Below are 23885 nucleotides of genomic sequence, written 5' to 3' on the forward strand. Positions count from 1 at the left end.
TGTCATGGAAACTACAGTGCTCATTTTCGCATTTAGCCTTTATTGTGGTGGGCAGTCTTGTGAACACTTTATTACGGTGGCCCAGAAGGCTCAACGGAAATAAAAAATACACAGCAGCAAATAAAAATTATACTGCAGCAAATAAAAATATACTGCAGCAAATAAAAATATACTGCAGCAAATAAAAATATACTGCAGCAAATAAAAAAATCAGAACGCAAAGAAAAAAAGTACCGCAACAAATAAAAAAATGCAACGCAAACAAAAAATACTGCAGCAAATAAAATATGCAACGCAAACAAAAAAAAGGAAACGCAAACAAAAAAAATTGGAAGGCAACGCCAAGGAAGACTGGGTAATAGTTCTTAGTTTCCCGCCAAAACAGCATGAACTGGAAGTCGCTTTTGGCTATGGACGAAAGCGATCTGCGTAGGATTACAGAATATTACTTTCATCAAGGGTATGAGAATAGAGTTATTATCGATTTTTTAAAGGAGCAGCATGGTACTGTCATAAGTTCGCTGCAAAACATGGTTTCGGAAAGGTGAACAAGCAAGGGATGGAACGAGTGTTGGCGGGAAACTAAGAACTATTACCCAGTCTTCCTTGGCGTTGCGTTTCAATTTTTTTTGTTTGCGTTTTCTTTTTTTTTTTTTGTTTGCGTTGCATATTTTATTTGCTGCAGTATTTTTTGTTTGCGTTGCATTTTTTATTTGCTGCGGTACTTTTTTTCTTTGCGTTTTGATTTTTTTATTTGCTGCAGTATATTTTTTAGTTGCTGCAGTATATTTTTTATTTGCTGCAGTATATTTTTTACTTGCTGCAGTATATTTTTCGTTTGCGTTGAGCCTTCTGGGCCACCGTACTTTATGGTTTTGTGTGTGCTAAATGATCGCACGGGTTCAGTTCCTTAAACGCTTTTAAAGGTTTGGGACGGTATCTCTATCATGGAGTGTTTTGCGTGCTGTGAAATATTTGATATTAACAATTAAAATTGTAAGTATGGGCTGGTTTTATCACAGAAAACAAGAAAAGCATCCGGGGACTTTTATCATTGTTATGATGATGGACACGATAATGATAAAACTTTTTGAATCTTTGAGATAACATTCAGTTTTGTCATTTTGCCAAAAGAAGTCAGAATAATGATACTTAGCTCAGACTGGCCATTGCGTTCTTTAACCAGCTCAGACTCCAGTTTGGATTTGGATTCCGCTTGAGCAAATCTTTTCAGTTGTTGCTGTGATATATTATCAAAAGTATAGTTGCATGGCTCATCGACATTCTTTAGTAAAGAATAGCTGTCAATTATTTACACGTTACGAGGATCAAAACGAAAGTTTTGTCATTATTGAATTTTGATTGTCAATCGTGCAACAGTTCTTTGATTTTCTTTCTATCCCAAAGTAGTTTTGTTTCGTATGAGGATAATTTTTCTGTTTTTTGATGTTTTTAAGATCTTAGGTCTCTCTTAGGTTCTGATGAGAACTCACAAAACAACATTCACGCACAAGCTACTAAAATTCTAGCTTATCTGTATGGCTTTTCTGTGGTGTACTTGTGTTAGACCAGTGGTGCTTTTTGCGTAACAGCAATAAGTCATAGAAATAATTTACGACAGTTTCAATTGCTATGTCTATAGGAGAAATCAATTTGATCAGTCCTTAGTCCAGTCCAGGTTCGATCATGTCACCTTCCTTGCCTTTCAACAGGTTGTTGTTATAGAAACACAACTATGAGTGACAGCTCTGAACAACGTTTCTCTCAAAAGTAGGAAGTCACGTTTCAGGAAAATCTTGTGGTGTCCCAGAGAAAGTAAAAATACTCTGGAGGCTCAAGGATGGAGTCTTCCCTGGAAGATTGGGTTTTCTGACACAGAGAACAACATCGCTGTCTTTTTTAACGCGAAGGAAATGGGTTGTGGCTCGAGTAAATTGGAAAACATACCGGGTGATGTAAACAGTCACTCACAACCGCCAGCGATAGATGGAGGCACTTCCAATTTTCAACCTGCCACTTGCGAAAAAAATTCAGAAAAGCCATCTGATGGTGTCTCTCAAGACACAAAAGTAGTCAGAACCAGTGTGAAGTCAGCTGAGCAGCGAGACAACTGTGATGGGACAAAAACAGCAACCAAGTCAAAACAGGTGACCATTTTGCATTTCAATGATGTCTACAACATCGAGCCACGGGACAAGGAGCCGGTTGGTGGTGCAGCTCGGTTTGCCACCAAAGTAGCAAGTTTTAAACATTTGAACCCATTAATTGCGTTCAGCGGGGATTGTTTAAATCCTTCAACAAGTGAGTATACACGCAATTAAGCGTCACCGTGTACTAACTTTAAACAAGGCAGCGTTTGACAGGTAATGGCTCCATTTCCTGACAGGTGCGAGAGTTGCTCGCTTTTCGTTTACCAAATGCACCGTTGCCTTAGGGTAACCGTTTGTAGATGATACGGCTGTCAGTCAGGGCATATATCGTAACAAATACAATACCTTGGGCCACCAAAGGGATCAAAAAGGGAAATTCGGGGATTGCCATCTTGGACACCATTGGTGTGCCACACCTTCACCCACCAGGGGTAGAGTGCAGAGAAGGGTAGGGTGCAGAGAAGAGCAGTCTTATGTCAATTTGTTACTACTCAGAAATCTTGCTAGAGGTTTGCAACACAGTTCCAAGGTTGCAACACTATTTTTGACTAAAATATATCTGTCTTATTTCCTTATTTCAGAGCAATAAAGGGGGTAAATTTCTAAAGAAACTGTAGTGCTGTGTTGGTGGCAGGTATCACAAGTTATAACCCACCCATTAATTTTGGCACAATTTTATTGGTTACTTTACATCCCGTGGTGCAAAATCACAGGACAGTTATCAAGCAATAACCCTCATCCACGTCGATATTTGTCCTCCGATTTTTTTCGTGAAAAAGAAACATAGTCAACACGAGAGTTTCAACTTTTCTGTTCTCCTATTTACATGGAAGGAAACCAAACTCATTTTTTTTTGCTTGCTTGCTTGCATCAATCACGCCCATTCGCCATCAGATTACCACTGGCTTTTTTACTATGTTTATGCGCAGTTTAATTGCGATGTGAAAATTAATGGGAGGGTTATAAAATAAATAAAACCCATTCTGGCTCGCTGGTATGTCGGCTAATAATGTCCTTGGCTGAGAGATTGTCCTCAAAATTTCATATTTGCCCTAGAAGCTTTGCTTCTCGGCCAAATATTCATTTTTCAGACAATCACTCAGCCGCGGACATTATCAGCCAACATACCAGCCACCCAAATGGGTTTATTTACTAAATAATTTGGTTTTATGGACTGAGTTGATAATGTAAACTGGCTACATTAAAGATTTCCTAAAGCTGACATTTTGAGGGTTAGTCGTTCATCCATTTGCACTGATGAAGGGCTAACCCTTGAAAAATTAGCTTTAGAAACTCTTTGCAGTGGCCAATTTACATTTATCTATTCAGTTGCTGGATAAAACCAAATTATCTTATTTCAGACCTGGCTCCTAAAATCCACAGCCCCCTTCCTAAGACCAGGCTTCTGCTAGTCATTTATGGTTGACATTTCCATTACATTTTATTACTTCCACTCTATCAAGCTTTGTAACAATGCAAAACTTAAGCTTAAACAGTCCATAAAAAAACGGTTACCAAACAGTTGCAGCTTTATTGGCCATGTAATCCCAAAAGTTAAGGATGCAGCTAACTTTGTTTGTTGAGAGAATTTAAACTCTTACCTTTTTTTTCTCATAATTATTAGTGAGTAGTGTGACTGGTGGCAAACAAATGATCCCAATTCTGAATGCACTGAATGTCCATGTGGCTGTGTTTGGAAATCACGACTTTGGTAAGTGTTATGTGGAATAGTCCTATTATAGATTTTAATGTTTTTTATCGGACCTTCTGGAGGGATTGCACTATTACTGTGTGTGATTTGCTTGCACTACATGCAGTTAACACAGATGCTATACTCACTTTACACACACTGTCCATTCAGAGACCATACAATATAATGCCCTCCTACTGTCCATGCAGAAGCTTTAACTGATCAATGTTGGTGTATTATTTGTTGGCTGTCAGTTGGCTATTTTTTTTTTGCCGTTTGTTTTTGTCCAGTTAAATATTTTTCCACTGGTCAGGATATATTTAAGGGGGTAAGTTTCTGAAGAAACTGTGGTGCTGCATTGGTTGGAGTAACAAGATAGTTTTGATTTTTATCAACTGAGTTGATACAAAAAATTAATGTAAATTGGCCACAACAAAGAGTTTCAAGCTGATGTTTCCAGTGTTAGCTCTTGAGTTCATATTTTTTTAATTATTTAAAATTCTACCGAAGAATTTTTTTTTACAGTTGACAATTCAAGTCTCATATCTTCTTGGTGGTATCTGTAGATGGTGACTAAAGCTCATGGGCTACAGCTCTTTTGTGCATCAATCATTTCATGAATGAATTTGTCAATTTTTTCAGATTTTGGTGTTGACGAGTTGATGGAGTTTAGTGCTGCTACCAATTGTCCGTGGCTTCTCAGCAATGTGATTGACAATGTGACTGGTAAACAGCTTGCTGGTGGTATAATCAAGCATATAATAGAGTGGAGAGAAAAAAAGGTTGGTTATAAACAGGTTGTTTCAACTGTTTGATGATAATTATAATCCTGAACTACCTTCATTTTGAAGAAAGAGAGTATAAATTTCTAAAGAAACTGTGGTGTTGTGTTAAGGGGGGAAGGGTGGGAGAATAATAGAACAAAGTTGAAAGTTGAGCTACACCAAATTGAATGTAAGACTGAAATTTGGTTTTATAAACTGAGTCGATCATGTAAATCAGCCACCACACAGATTTTCTATAGCTGCAGTTTTGTGTGTAAGCCATGACATTCGCTTTAGAGAATCTTTACAATGGCCAAGTTACATTATCATCTCAATTGATAAGACTAAATTTTCTTACATTCAATTTGGTTTTGCTCAACTTTGTTCCGTTATTTCTCCATGTTTTCAGCCAGTCAGATGCAATGCTTACACCAATTGTAACTTTGTCTCTGAAATTTTCCAGCACCTCAAGCAGTTTGCTTTTTTCCATTCAAGGTCACATTAATTTGGTTCCTTGAGATGGTTCTATTTGTTCTAATTAGCTATTGTGATAACCAGCTAGCTTTTTGGATTTGAGACACTCAATCAAAATGTGTCTGAATTAATCTTCCCTGTTTGGTTTAGATTGGTTTTATTGGCTTAGTGGAAGAAGAGTGGCTTGTTACCTTGGCAACAGTTGACAGGGAAGAAGTCACCTACTTTGATTTTGTAACAGAAGGCACAAAATTAGCAAAAGAACTAAGACAAGAGGTGAGTAGCTTCTTTGCAAGGGCAACTTTCTTACCTGTTAAATCCCTCAGATTTAATGGTTTTCATATGCAAAAAAGTTAGCCTTGTAGTCTGCACAGTGCAAAACCATCTCAGTCTTAAGAAGAGAGAGTAGTTTCCTTATAACTCATGGTCCTTGAGACAGAGTTCTTATGGGTCGACTTGGAAAACTTGGAAAGTTCTTTAATTTTATTTTGACATTTTCCTGGTTCTGGAAAGCCCTGCAAAAAGACTGCACTAGGTCCTGAAAAGTCCTGGAAATCTGCTTAACTCAAGCATTAAAGCTTTCAGAATTAACACTGTAAGAAATGTAGGTAAACTGTAAGGAGAATTGATTTTGAAATCTTGCGAATGAAATCTTGGGAATGAAAGAGTTTAAGGACAGTGAAATAATTGAAGTCCTAGAAAAATCAATCTGAGTTACAGAAAAGTCTTGGAAAAGTCCTTTAAATTTATTTCTGGAAAATTGTTTCAATGATGTTGTTGATTGAGGGGTCAACCATAAGAATATTTTTATCAATAGTAATTAAGGTTACCGTGCACCTTCAGGGGTGTCTCAGGTGCAAGCGATGTAGCGCATCCAGTTTAAACTGTAGATATCTAAACCCCTATATCAAATTAAAGCTTATAGGACTGGCTATAAGACTATACCAAAAATTTTGAAAAAAAATTGTCTAATATTTCACAACTTCTAAATGCGAGCACCCAAATCACCTTTTAAGAGCTACAAGTTAAAGGGGATTTGTTTCATTGCTCTCAAACTTTGACAGTAGCTAGTTTTACATATAAACAACAAAAACGTGTCTCCGAATTTTTTATTTCTTAATACTTTTTTTTTCGAGAGCGATTTTTGTACGATCACTCCACATTTTTTTAATCCTATCTCAAAAATGTTCTGTAACTTTTCACTGAAATTGAATATGGCAAATCGCAGACATGTTTTTTTTATGGCATCCCATCGGGGCCAAAATTCAACATTGCGATTTGACATTGTACTTTTAGTATTCTTCCTCATTTTGCAATTGGACATTCAAGTTTTTATTCCTTATGAAACTTTTTCTGATTCAGCATTGTCTTTTTTACAATTAAACTTCCAAGTTTCAAGTATTAAACATTGTACTCCTCGTAATCCCACTTTGTAGTTGTGGCAATGCAATATTTTTGTACTTATGGTATTGATATATTCAACATGCAGTACTTCGCGCTATTCAACATTCAACTTTCCATCATCCAACTGCAACCCAGCTATTAACGAAGGAGCGCAGGCTCACTAAGGTCAAGTACCTCATGTAAGCCTCATAACTTCATATGAGGTTATCTTGTGAGATGAAAAATGGACGATAACTCGTATTTGCTGGACTGTGTTCATAATATCCTAGACATTTTAAATAATGTTCGAGGTGTACATCACAGTCCTGGAAATGTTCAGCTTCTTGTTGGTCAAGTAGATCTTTTGCTAAGGATGTTGGTAAATCTAGACATCAATGATTTCATAACAGAAACCATATGGGAAGGGCTCATAGTTTGCTGGTAGAAATCAAAAGAACTGAGAATTCTTATGGAGGTTATAGCACCAGTGTGTAACAAGATGGTAGATGTGGACAATCCTCGTACGTAATAAGCAAAGAACAGCTCTCATATTTAATTGAACAAGGTTTTAAATTGCAAGAGATTGTTACTATGCTTGGAGTAAGTTGTAAAACAGTTAAGAGAAGAATGATGTCATATGGACTAAGTGTGTCAGGTACATACTATTGTTTAAGCTAGGATATTATGAACACAGTCCAGCAAATACGAGTTATCGTCCATTTTTCATCTCACAAGATAACCTCATACGAAGTTATGAGGCATACATGAGGTACTTGACCTTAGTGAGCCTGCGCTCCTTCGTTAATAGCTGGGTTGCAGTTGGATGATGGAAAGTTGAATGTTGAATAGCGCGAAGTACTGCATGTTGAATATATCAATACCATAAGTACAAAAATATTGCATTGCCACAACTACAAAGTGGAATTATGAGAAGTACAATCGTTATGTTTAATACTTGAAACTTGGAAGTTTAATTGTAAAAAAGACAATGTTGAATCAGAAAAAGTTTCATAAGGAATAAAAACTTGAATGTCCAATCTTGAAATAAGGAAGAATACTAAAAGTACAATGTCAAATTGCAATGTTGAATTTTGGCTCCGATGGGACGCCATATTTTTAAGCGCTTTGGCCCCGGAAACGGAGGAACACATTAAATAGGTGGAAAACCAAATTTGCATTAACATGTAATGTTCAAAAGGTGATTTGGGTGCTCACATTTAGAAGTCGTGAAAAATTCGACAATTAATTTTTTTTTCAAAATTTTTGGTATAGTCTGATAGCCGGTCCTATAAGCTTTAATTTGATATAGGGGTTTAGATATCTACAGTTTAAACCAGACGCACTACACTGCTTGGACACGAGACACCCCTGAAGGTGCACGGTAACCTTAAGTGGTACTGAAAGAAATAAAGAGGGCTTTAATGGACCATATGATTCTCCCTGTGACTCAATCTCCAATTGGTTATCATCACTTTTTTATTGGTAACAATGCATCAGGTTAATATCACTTTGAAACAAGGTTTCTCAAAAGAAATATTTCCATCCCTAGGGAGCAGAGTTTGTTGTAGCCTTGACTCACATGCGAGAACCAAATGATCGTCGTCTGGCAGAGCAAGTGACTGGCATAGATCTTATTTTGGGTGGTCATGATCATGATTACTTTGCTGAGAAGGTTTAAAACCCTATTCCTTTTATACTTGTGTCAATAAAATGTATCAACTCATTGACTGCATGAGTGGAAAGGTTGGATCTATAGTAAAAGATTTGGCCTGAGGTCACAATATATGGACCCAAGAGCCAAATTACTGTTTGGATTAGTTTGGTTTGTTTTTTTTTGTTTTTGTTTTTTTTTTGTCTTTTTTGTTTCTTGCCATAAAAGTAATCTAGAGTTGCTACTTTGTACCCTTGGACTTATGAGGCAGGGGGTTTGTTTTTAGGAAGTGTGTGCACATTTCTTTTCTAAGCTGACAAATGGCCATAAAGCTCAAAATGTCAACTTATATTAATAAGAGACTCCACAGTGGCCCATTTTAAGTATCAACTTAGTTGATAACACCAAAATATTTTATTCAAGGCTAATTGGGTCTTTCTTTTCTTTTCATTTTTCAAGTGTCCTGCTTTATGGTCATGCACTTGACTTTCTTATAAGGGTTTTATAAAATGCATGGTTTGGGTACTCATCTCACAGGCATTTACAAATGCTAAGTGCATTGAATGTCAGAAATAATTAGTTACATTTTCTTGTATCTCTTAGATCAATGGCATTCATGTCATCAAGAGTGGAACAGACTTCAGAGAATTTAGTATAATTACTGTCACCTTTGAGGACAACAACAACAGAAGTAGCAGCAACAATTCTTTTTCAATAGAAGTTCAAAGAATAGAAATCACAAGTGATATACCAGAAGACACAGAAGTAAAATCCACTGTTGATAAATATGTTGGTAAGTTAATTACTTTCTCCTGAAAACATCTATTAAGTAATTACTAAATGTAATCAAACTAGAGCCAACCACGATTCTAAGCTCTACATAAAAGCAGCCATTCTAAACTGCTATTAATTTTCTTTCTTTGTACGGATCATTAATATGTGGAATAATTTACCTAAAGATATTGTACACGCAGGTTCATTGACTTCATTTTGTAACAGATTAAGGATTTACGTGAATATTGATTGAGAAGCTGGTAGATAGTTTTTAATTTTTTTGTTTACCTTTTCATTTCCTTATTTCGGGGAATCTTTTATATAGGGTTGACCTCTAGACATCCCCTTTGAGAGATAGTTTTGTAAATTTTGATTTTCTTCTCTTGAATAAAGTATTGTATTGTATGTAGATTGTATTATTTTAAAGCCATCAGTGTTTTTTTGACTGGCACCATCTCAGAGGACTAGACACTTAACTTGATTTTGTAAGTTTACATGCATGTGTCATGGGTACCTCCTGAGAGTTTGGTTTCCATGCAGGCACACTCACATGTATGAATTCGGATGTTATAATGCATTTTATTGAAATTAATTGTGTGAATTCTAGAGTTCAAACTGCATGGTGCTGTTAAAAGCCCATCTATTAGAGATGAGATCTGTTTGACCTTGCTTTGGTATGAAAATGCAGCGCTGAAATATTTAAATTTAATTAGGGGAGATGAACAACTTGATGGAGGAAGTCATTGGTGAAGTGCAACTGGAGCTTGATGGAAGGTTTTCCAGTATGAGAACAAAGGAGACCAATCTGGGTGAGTTGCTTGTTTGCCATCTTGTCTTATTTTTAGTGAAAGTACATGTATCTTGTTCCTTCAAGGACACGCTTTTAAACTTCGTACATAGTTTCAAAGTTCACCATTAACTCGTTTCTACATAGTGATATTTAGTTTATCTGAAGGACACATTTATTTCAAAATTTTATTGTAAGTTATAAATCACTGGAAACCATTATGGCAAATCATTTGTAAATAGTTTGACACAGAAACTTAATAGTTTAAAGTTCCAGTGTCTTACATTTGATGTAAATTTCCGAGTATGGTGTAGATTATCAAATAGAACTTAGATAAAGAAATGAGTTTTTTGAAAAATTGTACTTCAATTACAACACTAATACTTTACTTACAATCCACAAACTATTCTCCAAGACATTCTAAGGTACAGTAGATTACCTTCTGTACATTACTTGCAACAAATTTAAAACTCCTAAGAATAACTAATGATAGCATTTCTTTCTTTTTATTTTCTGATGCACCACAGGAAACTTTATAACAGATATCATACAAAATGTTACTGAAGTGGACTGTGTTATTCTCAATTCTGGCACCCTCCGATCAGATACCATTCATCCCCCTGGAAAGTTCAAAATGAAGGTGCCAGTGTTGATATTTTCTTAGGATGAAAAGTCTTGTTTGACCATGTACCATGTAGTTATAGTGGGAGCAATGTTTGTACTGGGAAAACCCAGCCAAATGCTGTTAGGTTAGCTGGTGTGGTGACCAACAACTGATGTGTATAGGGTGTCAGTCAGTAGTTTCCACAAGAGCTGGTCACCACCATCTGTTTAGTCTGTGAAGAAGGCTCATGTGTTTGGGTTTGCCACAACCTTAATACCATTTTTTTGTAACTTCATTTCCTACTAAAGGCCCTGCTATGTATTTTCAGGACCTCTCAGCCATCCTTCCCATGCCTGATGTGTTGGTGGTGCTTGAATTGACAGGTATGTCAGCTCTGCAAAAGTAAAATCATGATTTTTTTATAACGTTGGGTGATCTTCTGTCTTGTAAAGGGATGTTGTTAGAGAGAGAGACCACTGTTTTGACAACCTTATTTGTAGTTTTGTTTGTTCAAAATCTGTTGCTTTCATATTATATGGTGCATGCAATGACAGAGACAGTTACAGGTAAATATGGATTTATGAAAAAGAGCCTTTGTTTTAGGTGATCAGATCTTAGAGGCACTAGAAAATGGGGTCAGTCAGTGGCCCAAACTTGAAGGAAGATTTCCTCAGGTTGGTAGAATATATTTTTATTGATTTGATTCAAAATTTCAAATGACGTATTAATTAACACCATAGTTACTACTATTGTTTTTGAAATGTGTGTTGAAATTGATTATTTAAACTTTGATACATAGATATTGTCAGTAAGACCAAATAATAATTCTTAAAAAAATTCACAAAATAATGCATGAAAAAAGTATTAAGTTTTAGTAGTGGATGATAGAGTTTTCAAATGCAAAAGTGGCCCTGAATTGCTTTGGTTATGCTTTGTTATGCTCTTTGATTGGTCAAGATGTGCCATCATCTCAGCCAATCATTACATATGCAAAACTTAATCCAATGCTAACTTTAATTTGTCACTTGTGTTTTCACATGTCGCAAGCAGGTTACTTGTTTTTACTTTGAGCTCTCATTGGTCAACGATGATGTTTAATGTTTATTCTGATTGGTAATCGAGATTACTTTGGTTTTGGTTTTTCAACAGTCAATTGAAAACTGCTTTGACTTAAATCAAAGAAATGATTCTTACAGGTGAACTGAAATGACTTTAATTCTTTAACTCCCAAGTTAAGAGCTGATTGTTGATTCTCCTCTCTAGCTGCTATACATTTTCTTGTAACTTAGTCACGAGAATTTGTTGTTAGATCAAATAACAACTTTTACCTGATGTGTTTGAGTATTCTCGTTACCTGTTTACTGGATAATGTATGGATATTATTGAGAGAAGTTACATGTTAATCACTTCTGGCAGTTAAAGGGTTAAGTAATTGCCCATTTCCGAATTGCCATTAGCCTCTTTTTCAAAGCGAGTCCTGGTGTTCATCCTTTCATATGGTAATAAGTTTTCATTCACATGCAAATTAAACTCATTTTCATGCGTATGGTTGAGCACCAGGCCTCGTTTTGAAAAAGAAGCCAAACATAATTCGAAAATGGCCTATTGCATTGGGTATAGCCTAAAACAAAATAATTCAGAACCCATGCATCCAAGATGCAAATTGGGTGCTTAGTACCGCTTGATTCATGCATCTGCCTTTCCAAATTGAGTCGTCTCAACCAAATTTATTTAGCCCTATTATAATAGTAACTTTACAATTAGTATTTGCTTATTGTAATCTAGGGTGCTAATTAATGCTCTTATATTCTTTTTTTATTATCTTAGGTGGCAGGAATGAAATTTTCCTTTAACCCTGACAAAGATCCTGGATGCAGAATACTGGAGGACTCTGTGAGCATAGACAATGAGCCACTTGTCAAAGATAAGGTTTGAACTAGTACTTCTGAATAAATTCATTCTTTTTATATCGATATGAGTTGGTGATGTGTACTTCAGACATGTATGAGGAACTCTGAGTTCATATCTTATTGTGAAATGTTTCTGAAATTTTAAATATCAAGAGAGTAGTCTAATTAACAATTATTCCACGAGCGAGCATTGGATATGGGATGATAGATAGCCAACGAGGCACGTAGCACCGAGTTGGCTTTAATCATCTCATATCCAACAAGCGCGAGTCGAATAATTGTTTGATTTAAAAAAAAAAAAACGCTCCTAAGAAATTAGACAAATCTTCTCGACTTTATTGTGTAAGAAGAAACCGGATGTTACAATGTACAGATATTAGATTATGGTATATGGGCTCATATACCATAACGGCTAAGCCAATAAAAAGTCTTGAATTACATTATCCAGTGATCCAGTTTTTGATAATAACAGTGACATGTGGACATGTGACTTGATTGGTTGGTAACTCATGACAAGCACATATTCTTATCAATGAAGATCAATGTTGAAATGTGTAAAAAGTAGCAATACAAAGTGAATTTCATAGCTGGTTTTAAAACCAACTCTGAATGTGCAATCCGACCTAATTAATCCATGCTGAAGTATTTCTGTAATTTAATCTTGAATTCTTTATTATGTAAATTTATTGCAGTAATTTCGTCTGCATCCAAACATTTACCTTGACAATGGCGTCAGCATGACTTTGGAACATCAGTTTATAGATCCCTACTTTTTATGTATTACTCAAGTAATTGCAAATTGATTTTTATCCAATATGGTCATTGTGTGATAGACACAGATTGAGTGGTGGGTTCTTTTCAGTAAAGTCCATTGGAATTTTAAAAAAAAATAGAAATAGAAAAATTGTTGTTATTGCACATGGAGGAACTTAGGGAATGTGGTGCACATGCGCCTCATGCACTCTCAGAGTTCTGCACAACGTGTTAGCATCAACTTTTCTTTTGCGGAATTTGCAATTCTTGACAGTTGCATTGTTGCTGAAGGACAAAATTGAAGAATGGGTTTTTTAAATCCTTAGAGATACAAAGTATGTACAAAGTCGTATCTTGCAAAGGGTAAAGATGGCTATCGAGTATTTAGCAAGGGCAAAGTTCTGGTGAGTTTTATTTGAATGAGTCGTCAAATAATTAATTATTGATTTGAGAGAAAATTTTGAACACAGGGATGTTACTCTATGATAACTTTTTGTTGAAACTGTTGTAAGGTTGTTTTAGATGACATTGGCATTACAGGCAAAGGAAAGTTAACTTAAACCTGTTTGTAGCCAGTTATAATAATAATCTTTGGTGCCATCAGAATAAATAAATTTTTAAATCTCTTTTTTGGTAAATTTTATGAGGTGGTGGCCAAGTGGACATGGTTTAACATGTTCGCGCACAAGATCAAAACCTTGAAAGACTCTTGACTATTTCCCTACATTTCTTTATTTGCTGGACCTGGTCCTGAGAATTTAAGGTCTTATTACGACCATATCCTCCAGAGTTCTTTTTTCTTTTCTTCTCCAAAATTTTGTTACTTATCATCTCTTACCCTGTTGAACTGCATAGTAAACAGGTTCCAAAAATTAAATTGCCAATCACTCTTGGGAGTGGAAGGTTTTGGCATTACAATTTGTCAAGATTTCAGCCTTTCCTTGACCAATTTTGCAAAAAAAATGAAAACTTCAAACCAATCTTGACAGAGATAAGTCCTCAAATTCCATTATGGTCAAGATTAAGTTTTTCTTGGGATACCTCTCAACCCAGCACCTCTCCTTTACATAATTTGATTGCAATCATTGGTAGTAATTGTTCAAATTATTTTTTATTTTTTGAACCTTCATTATTTTCATCTAGGTTGATGAAGAGGATGGTCCAATTTTAAACACAATTGTCAGGAACCATTTTCGCTCTATCAACATTGTGAGAGGTGTCACGAAATCAAAATCCTCTCACAGACAAAGTTTAGTTATGTGAGTACTTATTAACACATTTCTGTTTATATTAAAGAGAGGTTGTATGTTGAGGCCCCTTGGTCAGGTGCAGACAGAAGTAATGGCTTGTGATGGACTTTTGACTTAGATATATCTTACTAGATGTTTTGGTGTGTAGCATAGAGTGTGTAGTACATTTTGCTTTGTGACCTCGGCTGTTCTTGAACAGGAAACTGGGGTATGGAATTTGAACCAGAAACTTTGAATCAGAAACTGACATGTCTTTATCATTTGATTGAAGATAAAGAAGACCTTGCCTCATTAGTAGGCAGGGTCTTGGAAGGCTCTAATGAGATTAATACTTACAATATATAATTAAATATGTCTTTATTTCAAGAAAAGTTTCTCAGCACTGCTAAAAATAAACAGAGTGACCCAGGCCAATGAATTATTTTTGACCAGGATAATGTAATAACAGGTTTTGAATTAAGTCACTTAACTGAAATAACCGTTACGGTAATAAATTTAAGTTAAACCTGCCACCACCATGTAAACATTGCACTTTACATTCATTTGTAACAAATAACATTTTCTTCCAGATCACCAGATGAAAATAATTGGCATTAAAACTCTTTCATAATAATTATTTCAAACATTTGGTAAAATTGTTAAAAGATAAATAACATATGGCTATTGATAATAACAGGCAAGGTAAAGACCCATTAATCAGCAGTGATGAAGTGAAAGATAATGGCTGTGGTGCAATTCAACAAGTCAGCTGGTGAGAACAACTGTTTGGGCAGAACTAGGGTAGACAGATGATTGAAAAAATCTATCCTGTGGTAACTTGAAGTTCAATTGAAATAAGCTATCGCCTGCCTTAGATTATAACTTTCTTGCTGAGTCAAAGTCTCTTGGAATTGTTGGATTGGCTCAAATTTGGACTTATGGAAGCTCTTTGAGTTTCTATGAAAAATTACTTGCAAGAATTAAAAACTCATAGAAATTAAATTTATCCTTTAACAGGCGGCATAGATCATCTGAAATAATTGATGACGGAAATCAAAAATCATCTCTTATTAGTCTGGAAAAAGAGCATATCAGCATTTCACCCAAGGTAGGTGTTTTAGCCTAATAGTAGATTCAACATGCACACCACTAAGAGCATATCCAGGTTTCCCTAGCATTAGCCAGCAAAAAGTAGTGCTACTCCCACTAGATGGATTGCCAGTCCATTGCAGATTACCTACATGCATTTCATCAGATCTCCTTGATTGTTTTCTTTTACTCATTTATACTCTTGGGTGGAGAGAGGCACATAGAGAGTTAAGTGCGACCATCCCCAATGGCCCTGGCAAATGCATGCAACAATGCAATGCAACATCTTGCCGTAATGTTGAATCATGTTGTGAAGGAGCTGGCCAAATGCATGCAACATCTTGCAACATCCTAAAATGTTGCAACAAAAATTTGACAATTTTCAATTTTGGTCCAACACAATGTTGCAACATCTTGTAACATGTTGCTACAGGAACTGGCCAAACATGTGCAACATGTTGTGCATAACAATATTGCAAGATGTTGGGATGAAATATTGTATGCATTTGAATTTGACTGGGCCCCAAGAATGCAACCTAATGACGTAGTCACATAGCCTTTTAATTTGCTGTCCAGGGCTGGGTTGTTCAAAGATGGGTTAATTAAGATAACCCAGGGTTAGTGTGAAATTTGATTTTAGATCTGAAAGCTTCATAAGAAAATTCAGTGTAATTCCATTTGTCTAAAATTTGATGATCGATTGTTTTAAAAAGAATTGAGAAAATCATTCCAAAACTGCTTTTGAACAAAGAAATATAGAAACCGGGATTAAAATTTAACCCTGGGTTAGCACTAATGGGCCTTTGAACAACTGGGCCAAGGGTGCTAACTATTACATCACTGCATCAAGGCTTGGTGTCATAAAAAGTACACAGAGATTTAGATTCACTTAATGTATAACTTTGCAATGAGTGAAAGCAGTTATTAGGCACCTTTGATTTAACTTTCCATAAATTCATTGCTAGGTGGAAGGAAGAATTACCATGGTTACAGAGGCAGATGAGGAAGAAAAAAGTGATTCTTTAGAACCCATAGAGTCTCATCTAAATGGACCAGAAGTGGAAAAGACAGATCAAGACCAAGATGTGGAAAATAGCACACGAGTTGCATTGGAAACTCGCAAGAACCAAAATGTGGACTATGTTGATACATCAGATAAAACTCAACCAGTTGAAAATGTTACAGTTACTGTAGAGACTTTACTTGACAATTCAATGGACAAACTAAATAATGATCAGAATGAGGACATCATTAGCAGAAACGTTCAAAACAGAGCTGATAGTCAAACAAAAGAGATCAAACAGCACGAAGAAGTAGGCAATGAAGATCAGCTTTTGACAGCTAAGGTTAAACCTGGAAAACCTGAGCAAAGGATAGGCAATTCTTTGGTAAGTTTTTACATTGATTTCTCAAGGGGCTTTCCAACCAATTTGTTACCACTTTTACATTATTTACTTCTCAAATGTTTATCGGTAACATTCTCTCCCTTTGTGATCAGGACAATTCAGGTTAAACTGTATTATTCTATAAATGCACTTTGTCTTGACTTGTAATAGCTGAGAGTAATTGATTTTATATTTTGTTATTAAATCTTTCCAGGGACCAGATATGGCAACAGAGGATGAGTACTGGGATTTGTGGGAGGCAGTAAAAGCAGATGACATTGATGTGGTACTTAGAACAAGCCAATGTAACATTTTTGTTTTCAGTAAAATTTTATGCAGATGATAGGTAGGCGAGTTTCTAATTGTCCATTCTTGTTGAGTGTTATAGGTGGAAAATCTTCGCAAAGAGAAGAACATCAGATTTACCCGCTGTCAGGATAACAAAACCATTCTTCATCTTGGAGCAGAGCGAAATGCAGTCAAGGTATTTGAAATTGAGCTGTATCAGAAAATCTGCAAAATAATCTGCTTCTTTTAATTCTGTTTTCCAGCATAAAGCTTCCCTCTATATTACTATTGCTGGGCATATCTAAAAGAGAAATAACATTTTATGGTCTTGTTTCACCTACAAAAAGTTGTATCAAGCACTTTTATCGTGTAATTTACCTGATGTCAAGACAAAGACAGTGACAATGACGAAGAGACAATGTTAATGATACTGAATTATATTCTGTTAATCCTTTTACAGTAATGGTAATTAATTATGACACAGTGACATTTACTTTGAGAGTAATAATGATAATGACAATTATGATAGTGATAATGAAGATGAAAATGTAATTGTTTGAAGGTGGTCAAGTACTTGCTGACTGATGGAAAAATGGATCCAAATGTCAAAGATGAAATATTACAGGTTTTTGTATAAAGCATTTAGTACATTGTTTATTCCTAAACCAATTATATCAAGTATACGTTACTCCAGGTCATCAGTGTGAAGGATTTGGTCTTTTCTCTTTAGTAATAATTAAAATTTTAAGGGTTTATTAAGAAATGATGGGTAATGTTGGTCATTTGAAGTGAAGCCTGTACGCTTAAAAATGTTAGTAAATGAGGATAGAAATTGGAAACAGGGAAGTGTTTTTTTTTACAGTTTTTTTTTTTGTCTACCCATGCATTTTGATCTTCATTGAACTTGTCATTTTCTGTATTAAATTTTAAATAATCTATAATAGGTCCAAACAGTTATGATCATTTTAATCCATATAATTATTTTTTGTCAGCTGATGAGTTAGACCCAGTGAAGCAAATCAGTGAATATGCTAACCCTAACCCTAAACCCATGTTGAAATAAATTTATGAAATAAACATTAATGGTTGAATTTACAGGCCAGGGATTCAAAGGTTTTACATAATTACGAATAATATTTATAATTTTTTGGTATATTTAACAGTATGGTTCATGTATCAGTGTACAGTCATAGGGATGTAAAACATGCAGGAAGTTTGGAGAGCTTGCAAGACACATAGGATTTGCTTGAGGTGCATCCATGATCAGATCAAGTTTCTTGGGTGCTCCCCAAACTTTCCAAGTACTTCGTATCACAGCTGACACAAACCAATGGGCCTGGTGCTCAACCATATTGTATGAAAATGAGTTTAATTTGCATGTGAATGAAAACTTATCACCATACGAAAGGATGAGCACCAGGACTCGCTTTGAAAAAGAGGCTAAAGGCAATTTGGAAATGGGCTATTGTTTGATAACATTTTCAACCAGATAGTTTTAAGTTTGTATGAGAGGAAATTCCTATGATTTGTCTTGTTGGTTTAGGGGGTCCCTCTCCATGGTGCAGCAGAATATGGATCAACTGATGCTGCCAGGGTTCTTTTAGAGCATGGAGCAGAGGTAAATTAGGTGAAACTTGCCTGAACTGTTGACAACAGACAATTTGTTGTGGGGAAGTTGATCATCTCCAGTTGAGTTATTATAATTTGAATTGGCCAATCAGTCAATTATTCTATCAGTCAGTCAATCAGTCCATCATTCCATCAGTCAGTCCATCAGTCAACCAGTCGGTTGGTCATTATGACTGTCACTCACCTAGCCAATTGGTTAGTCAATAAATCGTTTAATCTGGCATTCCTTTATTTGATTAGTCAATTGAATCAAGAAATCACACAGTCAGTCAATGAAATTGACTGTCAGCTCTTCACGTACCTTTGCCCTTTATAAATTGAGGGTCATTAATTGTTTGCTTGTGGAGGCGTGGTGGCCTCATGGTCAGTGCGCTCTGATCGAGTGGTCCGGGTTCGTGCCCCGGCCGGGACATTGTATTGTGTTCTTAGGCAAGACAATTTACTCTCACGGTGCCTCTCTCCACCCAGGTGTATAACTGGGTACTGGCCGAGACATTGCGTTGCGTTCTTAGGCAAGACAATTTACTCTCACAGTGCCTCTCTCCACCCAGGTGTATAACTGGGTACCGGCAATTTAATGCTGGGGGTAACCCTGTGATGGACTAGCATCCCATCGAGGGGGAAGTAGAAATACTCCTAGTTGCTTCATGCTACAGAAACCGGAGTTAAGCACCAGCCTAATGGGCCACTAGGCTCGTAAACAGACTTTACTTTTTACCAGTTGTTTGCTTAATTTTTCTATAAAATTGAATTTGATACCCTAATGTCTACCTCCAGATCAACAGGCAAGACCTGATTGGGAATACAGCATTACATATTGCTTGTGAACATGAACAGGTGAGAAGCCGCGAGTAAAGCAAAAGATTGATAGCTACAGAAGTGAAGTTACAATATTCTCTTTTAGAAAATATCACTCATTACAGAAATTGTGAACTGATTGGTCAGATACTGTTTTGTATTTAAATTATTGTTAGTATTTAAATTAGGAGAAAAAGTTAGATGATTGTGTATACTGTACATTCTGCCATAAAAAATGGTTAAGCAGGATTTTCTTAATTGTGATGGTATTTTGTTTTTTTGTTTTAAAGGGTAAAATTAAAACATTCCTTATCGATCAAGGTGCTGATAAAACTATAAAAAACTCAGGTATGTAATAAACTTATGATTATGTAATATTGCTTTAATTTAAGAAGGCATACTTTATGAAAGAGTTCCATTCCTTTTTTTTGTTGTTGTTGTTGTTCAAACATTATAAACTAACGTATATGAGAACGATCCTTCGCAGTAAAGCACTATTTGAGCAATAGTGAAAATCAGACCTGAAAAAAATTTCAGGCCTGTACGGGATTCGAACCACTGACCTCTGCGATACTAGTGCAGCGCTCTACCAATTGAGCTAACAAGCCAACTGGGAGCAGGCCATCAAATTAATTCGATATAAACCCGTAGATGATAAATCAAACAACAACAAACATATGAAACATATGTGTGAACTGCGGTTATGAGACGTATATGAGAACGATCCTTCGCAGTAAAGCACTATTTGAGCAATAGTGAAAATCAGACCTGAAAAAAATTTCAGGCCTGTACGGGATTCGAACCACTGACCTCTGCGATACTAGTGCAGCGCTCTACCAATTGAGCTAACAAGCCAACTGGGAGCAGGCCATCAAATTAATTCGATATAAACCCGTAGATGATAAATCAAAGAACAACAAACATATGAAACATATGTGTGAACTGCGGTTATGAGACGTATATGAGAACGATCCTTCGCAGTAAAGCACTATTTGAGCAATAGTGAAAATCAGACCTGAAAAAAATTTCAGGCCTGTACGGGATTCGAACCACTGACCTCTGCGATACTAGTGCAGCGCTCTACCAATTGAGCTAACAAGCCAACTGGGAGCAGGCCATCAAATTAATTCGATATAAACCCGTAGATGATAAATCAAACAACAACAAACATATGAAACATATGTGTGAACTGCGGTTATGAGACGTATATGAGAACGATCCTTCGCAGTAAAGCACTATTTGAGCAATAGTGAAAATCAGACCTGAAAAAAATTTCAGGCCTGTACGGGATTCGAACCACTGACCTCTGCGATACTAGTGCAGCGCTCTACCAATTGAGCTAACAAGCCAACTGGGAGCAGGCCATCAAATTAATTCGATATAAACCCGTAGATGATAAATCAAAGAACAACAAACATATGAAACATATGTGTGAACTGCGGTTATGAGACGTATATGAGAACGATCCTTCGCAGTAAAGCACTATTTGAGCAATAGTGAAAATCAGACCTGAAAAAAATTTCAGGCCTGTACGGGATTCGAACCACTGACCTCTGCGATACTAGTGCAGCGCTCTACCAATTGAGCTAACAAGCCAACTGGGAGCAGGCCATCAAATTAATTCGATATAAACCCGGTCTGATTTTCACTATTGCTCAAATAGTGCTTTACTGCGAAGGATCGTTCTCATATACGTCTCATAACCGCAGTTCACACATATGTTTCATATGTTTGTTGTTGTTTGATTTATCATCTACGGGTTTATATCGAATTAATTTGATGGCCTGCTCCCAGTTGGCTTGTTAGCTCAATTGGTAGAGCGCTGCACTAGTATCGCAGAGGTCAGTGGTTCGAATCCCGTACAGGCCTGAAATTTTTTTCAGGTCTGATTTTCACTATTGCTCAAATAGTGCTTTACTGCGAAGGATCGTTCTCATATACGTCTCATAACCGCAGTTCACACATATGTTTCATATGTTTGTTGTTGTTTGATTATAAACTAAGAATACAAAATTATGAAAAACATTTTATCTCTATATGTTTGTTGTTGTTTGATTTATCATCTACGGGTTTATGTCGAATTAATTTGATGGCCTGCTCCCAGTTGGCTTGTTAGCTCAATTGGTAGAGCGCTGCACTAGTATCGCAGAGGTCAGTGGTTCGAATCCCGTACAGGCCTGAAATTTTTTTCAGGTCTGATTTTCACTATTGCTCAAATAGTGCTTTACTGCGAAGGATCGTTCTCATATACGTCTCATAACCGCAGTTCACACATATGTTTCATATGTTTGTTGTTGTTTGATTATAAACTAAGAATACAAAATTATGAAAAACATTTTATCTCTATATGTTTGTTGTTGTTTGATTTATCATCTACGGGTTTATGTCGAATTAATTTGATGGCCTGCTCCCAGTTGGCTTGTTAGCTCAATTGGTAGAGCGCTGCACTAGTATCGCAGAGGTCAGTGGTTCGAATCCCGTACAGGCCTGAAATTTTTTTCAGGTCTGATTTTCACTATTGCTCAAATAGTGCTTTACTGCGAAGGATCGTTCACATATACATTTTATCTCTGTTGATAAAAGTTCATCAGATATCATCACTAGTGACAAGGAGACTTGAAAACAATTACTCCTAGTAACTAACAGGTGTCTCGCTCTCATCGTGTATTTCATCTCAATCCCCAATAACTCTTATCCTGCTTGTCTTCTTATTTTATGAATAAAGGGGGTAAGTTTCTAAAGAAACTGTGGTGCTGTGTCATTGGAGTAACAAGGTAATTTGGTTATATCAACTAAGTTGAAATTGTAAATTGGCCACTGTTAAAGAGTTAAAAAGCTGATGTTTTGACAAAGGGGTAATGCTCAAAGTGTCACCTTTTTTAACTCATTACGGTGGCCAATTTACAATTTCAACCTAATTGATATAATCAAATTCTTATTTCAGGGATTTTCTGATCCTTTTGGTCTTCTTTTCCTACGAGTCTACTCTTTCTACAGGTGTAATGATCTACATGATGTAACATAATGCATTTTTTAAGGTGGTTTTTGTATACATGGTACTGAGATGATATGCTGTGTTCTTTTATTCTTGCAGATGGAGAAACCCCTGCAAATTATTAAATGTTTATTTTTTGTTGTTGACTTAAATGCAGAAATAGCAGATTGCTTGTGAAAATGTATGCAAAATCACTAAGTCTCTCTTTGATGCACGACTCATCATAATTTTATTGGGATAAATTAAGAGTTTATGGCTATGTCTTAACATTCTTTGTTGGGAAAATAAAACAAAAAAGATTTGACTGGAAAGAAATTAAACAAAAGCTATAAATGGTGGTTTAGTTATTATCCTAGGTTAATGTTTTTTTACCATCAACTTTCTTAGCTTTCTCTGTAATTATCTTTCCAGGGATAAGAAAAGTATTTTGGGGGAGCTGGTGCAATTATAAATTATTTTAACTAGCATAGTGAAAATTAATTACTGTTAATTAGTGTATACCACACAGTTGAATAGTGCTTTTTGCACGTTTTTAGCTATTGGGGAAGTGATCAGCAAGTTCTGTTTACCTCCACGCAGTGAAAGAGACAAAATGGTCTGTCAAGAGTTAAATATTTATCTATTTTTTGGTACAATGACAGAAATAAACTATTTTTATGGTTTTTTTATGTGGTATATGTCAAAACAAGTATTTACCTCAGTGTTTGTAAAGATGTGGATGTTAACCTATAGATATTTTTAAAGTAAAATATGGAAATTTGTATTTATAAATTTGTATTTATAATTATGTTTGTATTTAGAAAAAAAGATCGTTCTTTGGTGGTAAGATTTTGTAATATTTGTGTGAAGGGAGTCTTGAAGAAGTTATTATTAGATGAGTACTATTTTGTGATGTGCTGAAATGATGAAAATTTTCTTGTTTAATAGTTTCAGTAAAATTGACACCTCGAAGAACATTGTGATGTGAAGTGTATAATAAATTGTAAACAAATAGACAAAAATCCCAGTGGGGGGGGGGGGGGCAATAGGTGATGATGTGGGCAGGACCTGAAAAGTTTCTGCAAGATGTAAGCCAAAGAAAGGAAGGAATAAAAAGAAAGGGTGACAGTCACTGCCAACATTTAATAAAATGCTGAATGATTGAGTGAGGTTGGGCCTGACAGAAGAATTCTTGGGTCTTTATTGTGTCACATGAACTCTGCTGGGGTAGATCCATTAGTTATGAGCTTGAGTGAAATATTTACCTATCCAGCCCTTTCACTCAATCAACAAAATTTCCCAAAATCTGTCTAACAACCCTCCTTTGCACTGCTAAGCACTTCATTGTAAACTAGTTTAAAGAATAATAGTTTAATTAACTAATTTACAAATTAAGAGAGAAAGTAAACTGTATGATAGAGCTTGGCTTCATGTTGCAAGGGAGAGTGAATAGATCAAGATTTTAATACTTGGAGAAAAAAAACTAACTTTTTATTGCACAGAGGTGATTCTATGTAACTTTTCATCTAAATATAAATTTGTTCTTCACCAAA

The 23885-nt window shown here is 35.8% G+C and overlaps 1 protein-coding gene across 4 annotated transcripts; it reads left to right on the plus strand.

The window, feature by feature from the left end:
• The first annotated feature begins 558 nt into the window (after positions 1 to 558).
• Positions 559 to 23309, plus strand: LOC111321113 (5'-nucleotidase). 4 transcript variants are annotated; one of them, XR_015999442.1, is made up of 23 exons: positions 560 to 2301; positions 3775 to 3861; positions 4483 to 4622; positions 5229 to 5354; positions 8011 to 8133; positions 8716 to 8905; positions 9600 to 9695; positions 10201 to 10313; positions 10606 to 10660; positions 10881 to 10951; positions 12105 to 12206; positions 13267 to 13344; positions 14084 to 14199; positions 14867 to 14941; positions 15187 to 15277; positions 16224 to 16646; positions 16858 to 16929; positions 17032 to 17127; positions 17494 to 17556; positions 18475 to 18549; positions 19338 to 19397; positions 19649 to 19821; positions 21363 to 21384. XR_015999442.1 is itself a non-coding variant. In XM_022923902.2 (23 exons), exons 1-23 carry the CDS (start codon positions 1914 to 1916, stop codon positions 22476 to 22478), a joined length of 2724 nt encoding a protein of 907 aa, XP_022779637.2. In that variant the 5' UTR covers positions 561 to 1913; the 3' UTR covers positions 22479 to 23309. The 4 variants fall into 4 exon arrangements, 3 of the variants coding, with proteins under 3 accessions (XP_088611566.1, XP_022779637.2, XP_022779638.2); XM_022923902.2 differs by lacking the exon at positions 21363 to 21384 and adding an exon at positions 22453 to 23309 and having other exon boundaries at positions 561 to 2301; positions 19649 to 19706; XM_088755440.1 differs by lacking the exons at positions 8011 to 8133; positions 21363 to 21384 and adding an exon at positions 22453 to 23309 and having other exon boundaries at positions 559 to 2301; positions 19649 to 19706.
• Positions 23310 to 23885: the final 576 nt, after the last annotated feature.

This window comes from Stylophora pistillata, chromosome 3, assembly GCF_964205215.1.
Source record: "Stylophora pistillata chromosome 3, jaStyPist1.2, whole genome shotgun sequence".
NCBI classification, from domain to species: domain Eukaryota; kingdom Metazoa; phylum Cnidaria; class Anthozoa; order Scleractinia; family Pocilloporidae; genus Stylophora; species Stylophora pistillata.

Bases quoted from the DNA above. Each gene is read 5' to 3' on its own strand.
- LOC111321113 (XM_022923902.2), top strand. From the start codon at position 1,914: ATGGGTTGTGGCTCGAGTAAATTGGAAAACATACCGGGTGATGTAAAC. The intron at 2,302-3,774 runs GTGAGTATACAC...CATAATTATTAG, and splicing joins TTGTTTAAATCCTTCAACAA to TGAGTAGTGTGACTGGTGGC. The intron at 19,398-19,648 runs GTGAGAAGCCGC...TTTGTTTTAAAG, and splicing joins TTGCTTGTGAACATGAACAG to GGTAAAATTAAAACATTCCT.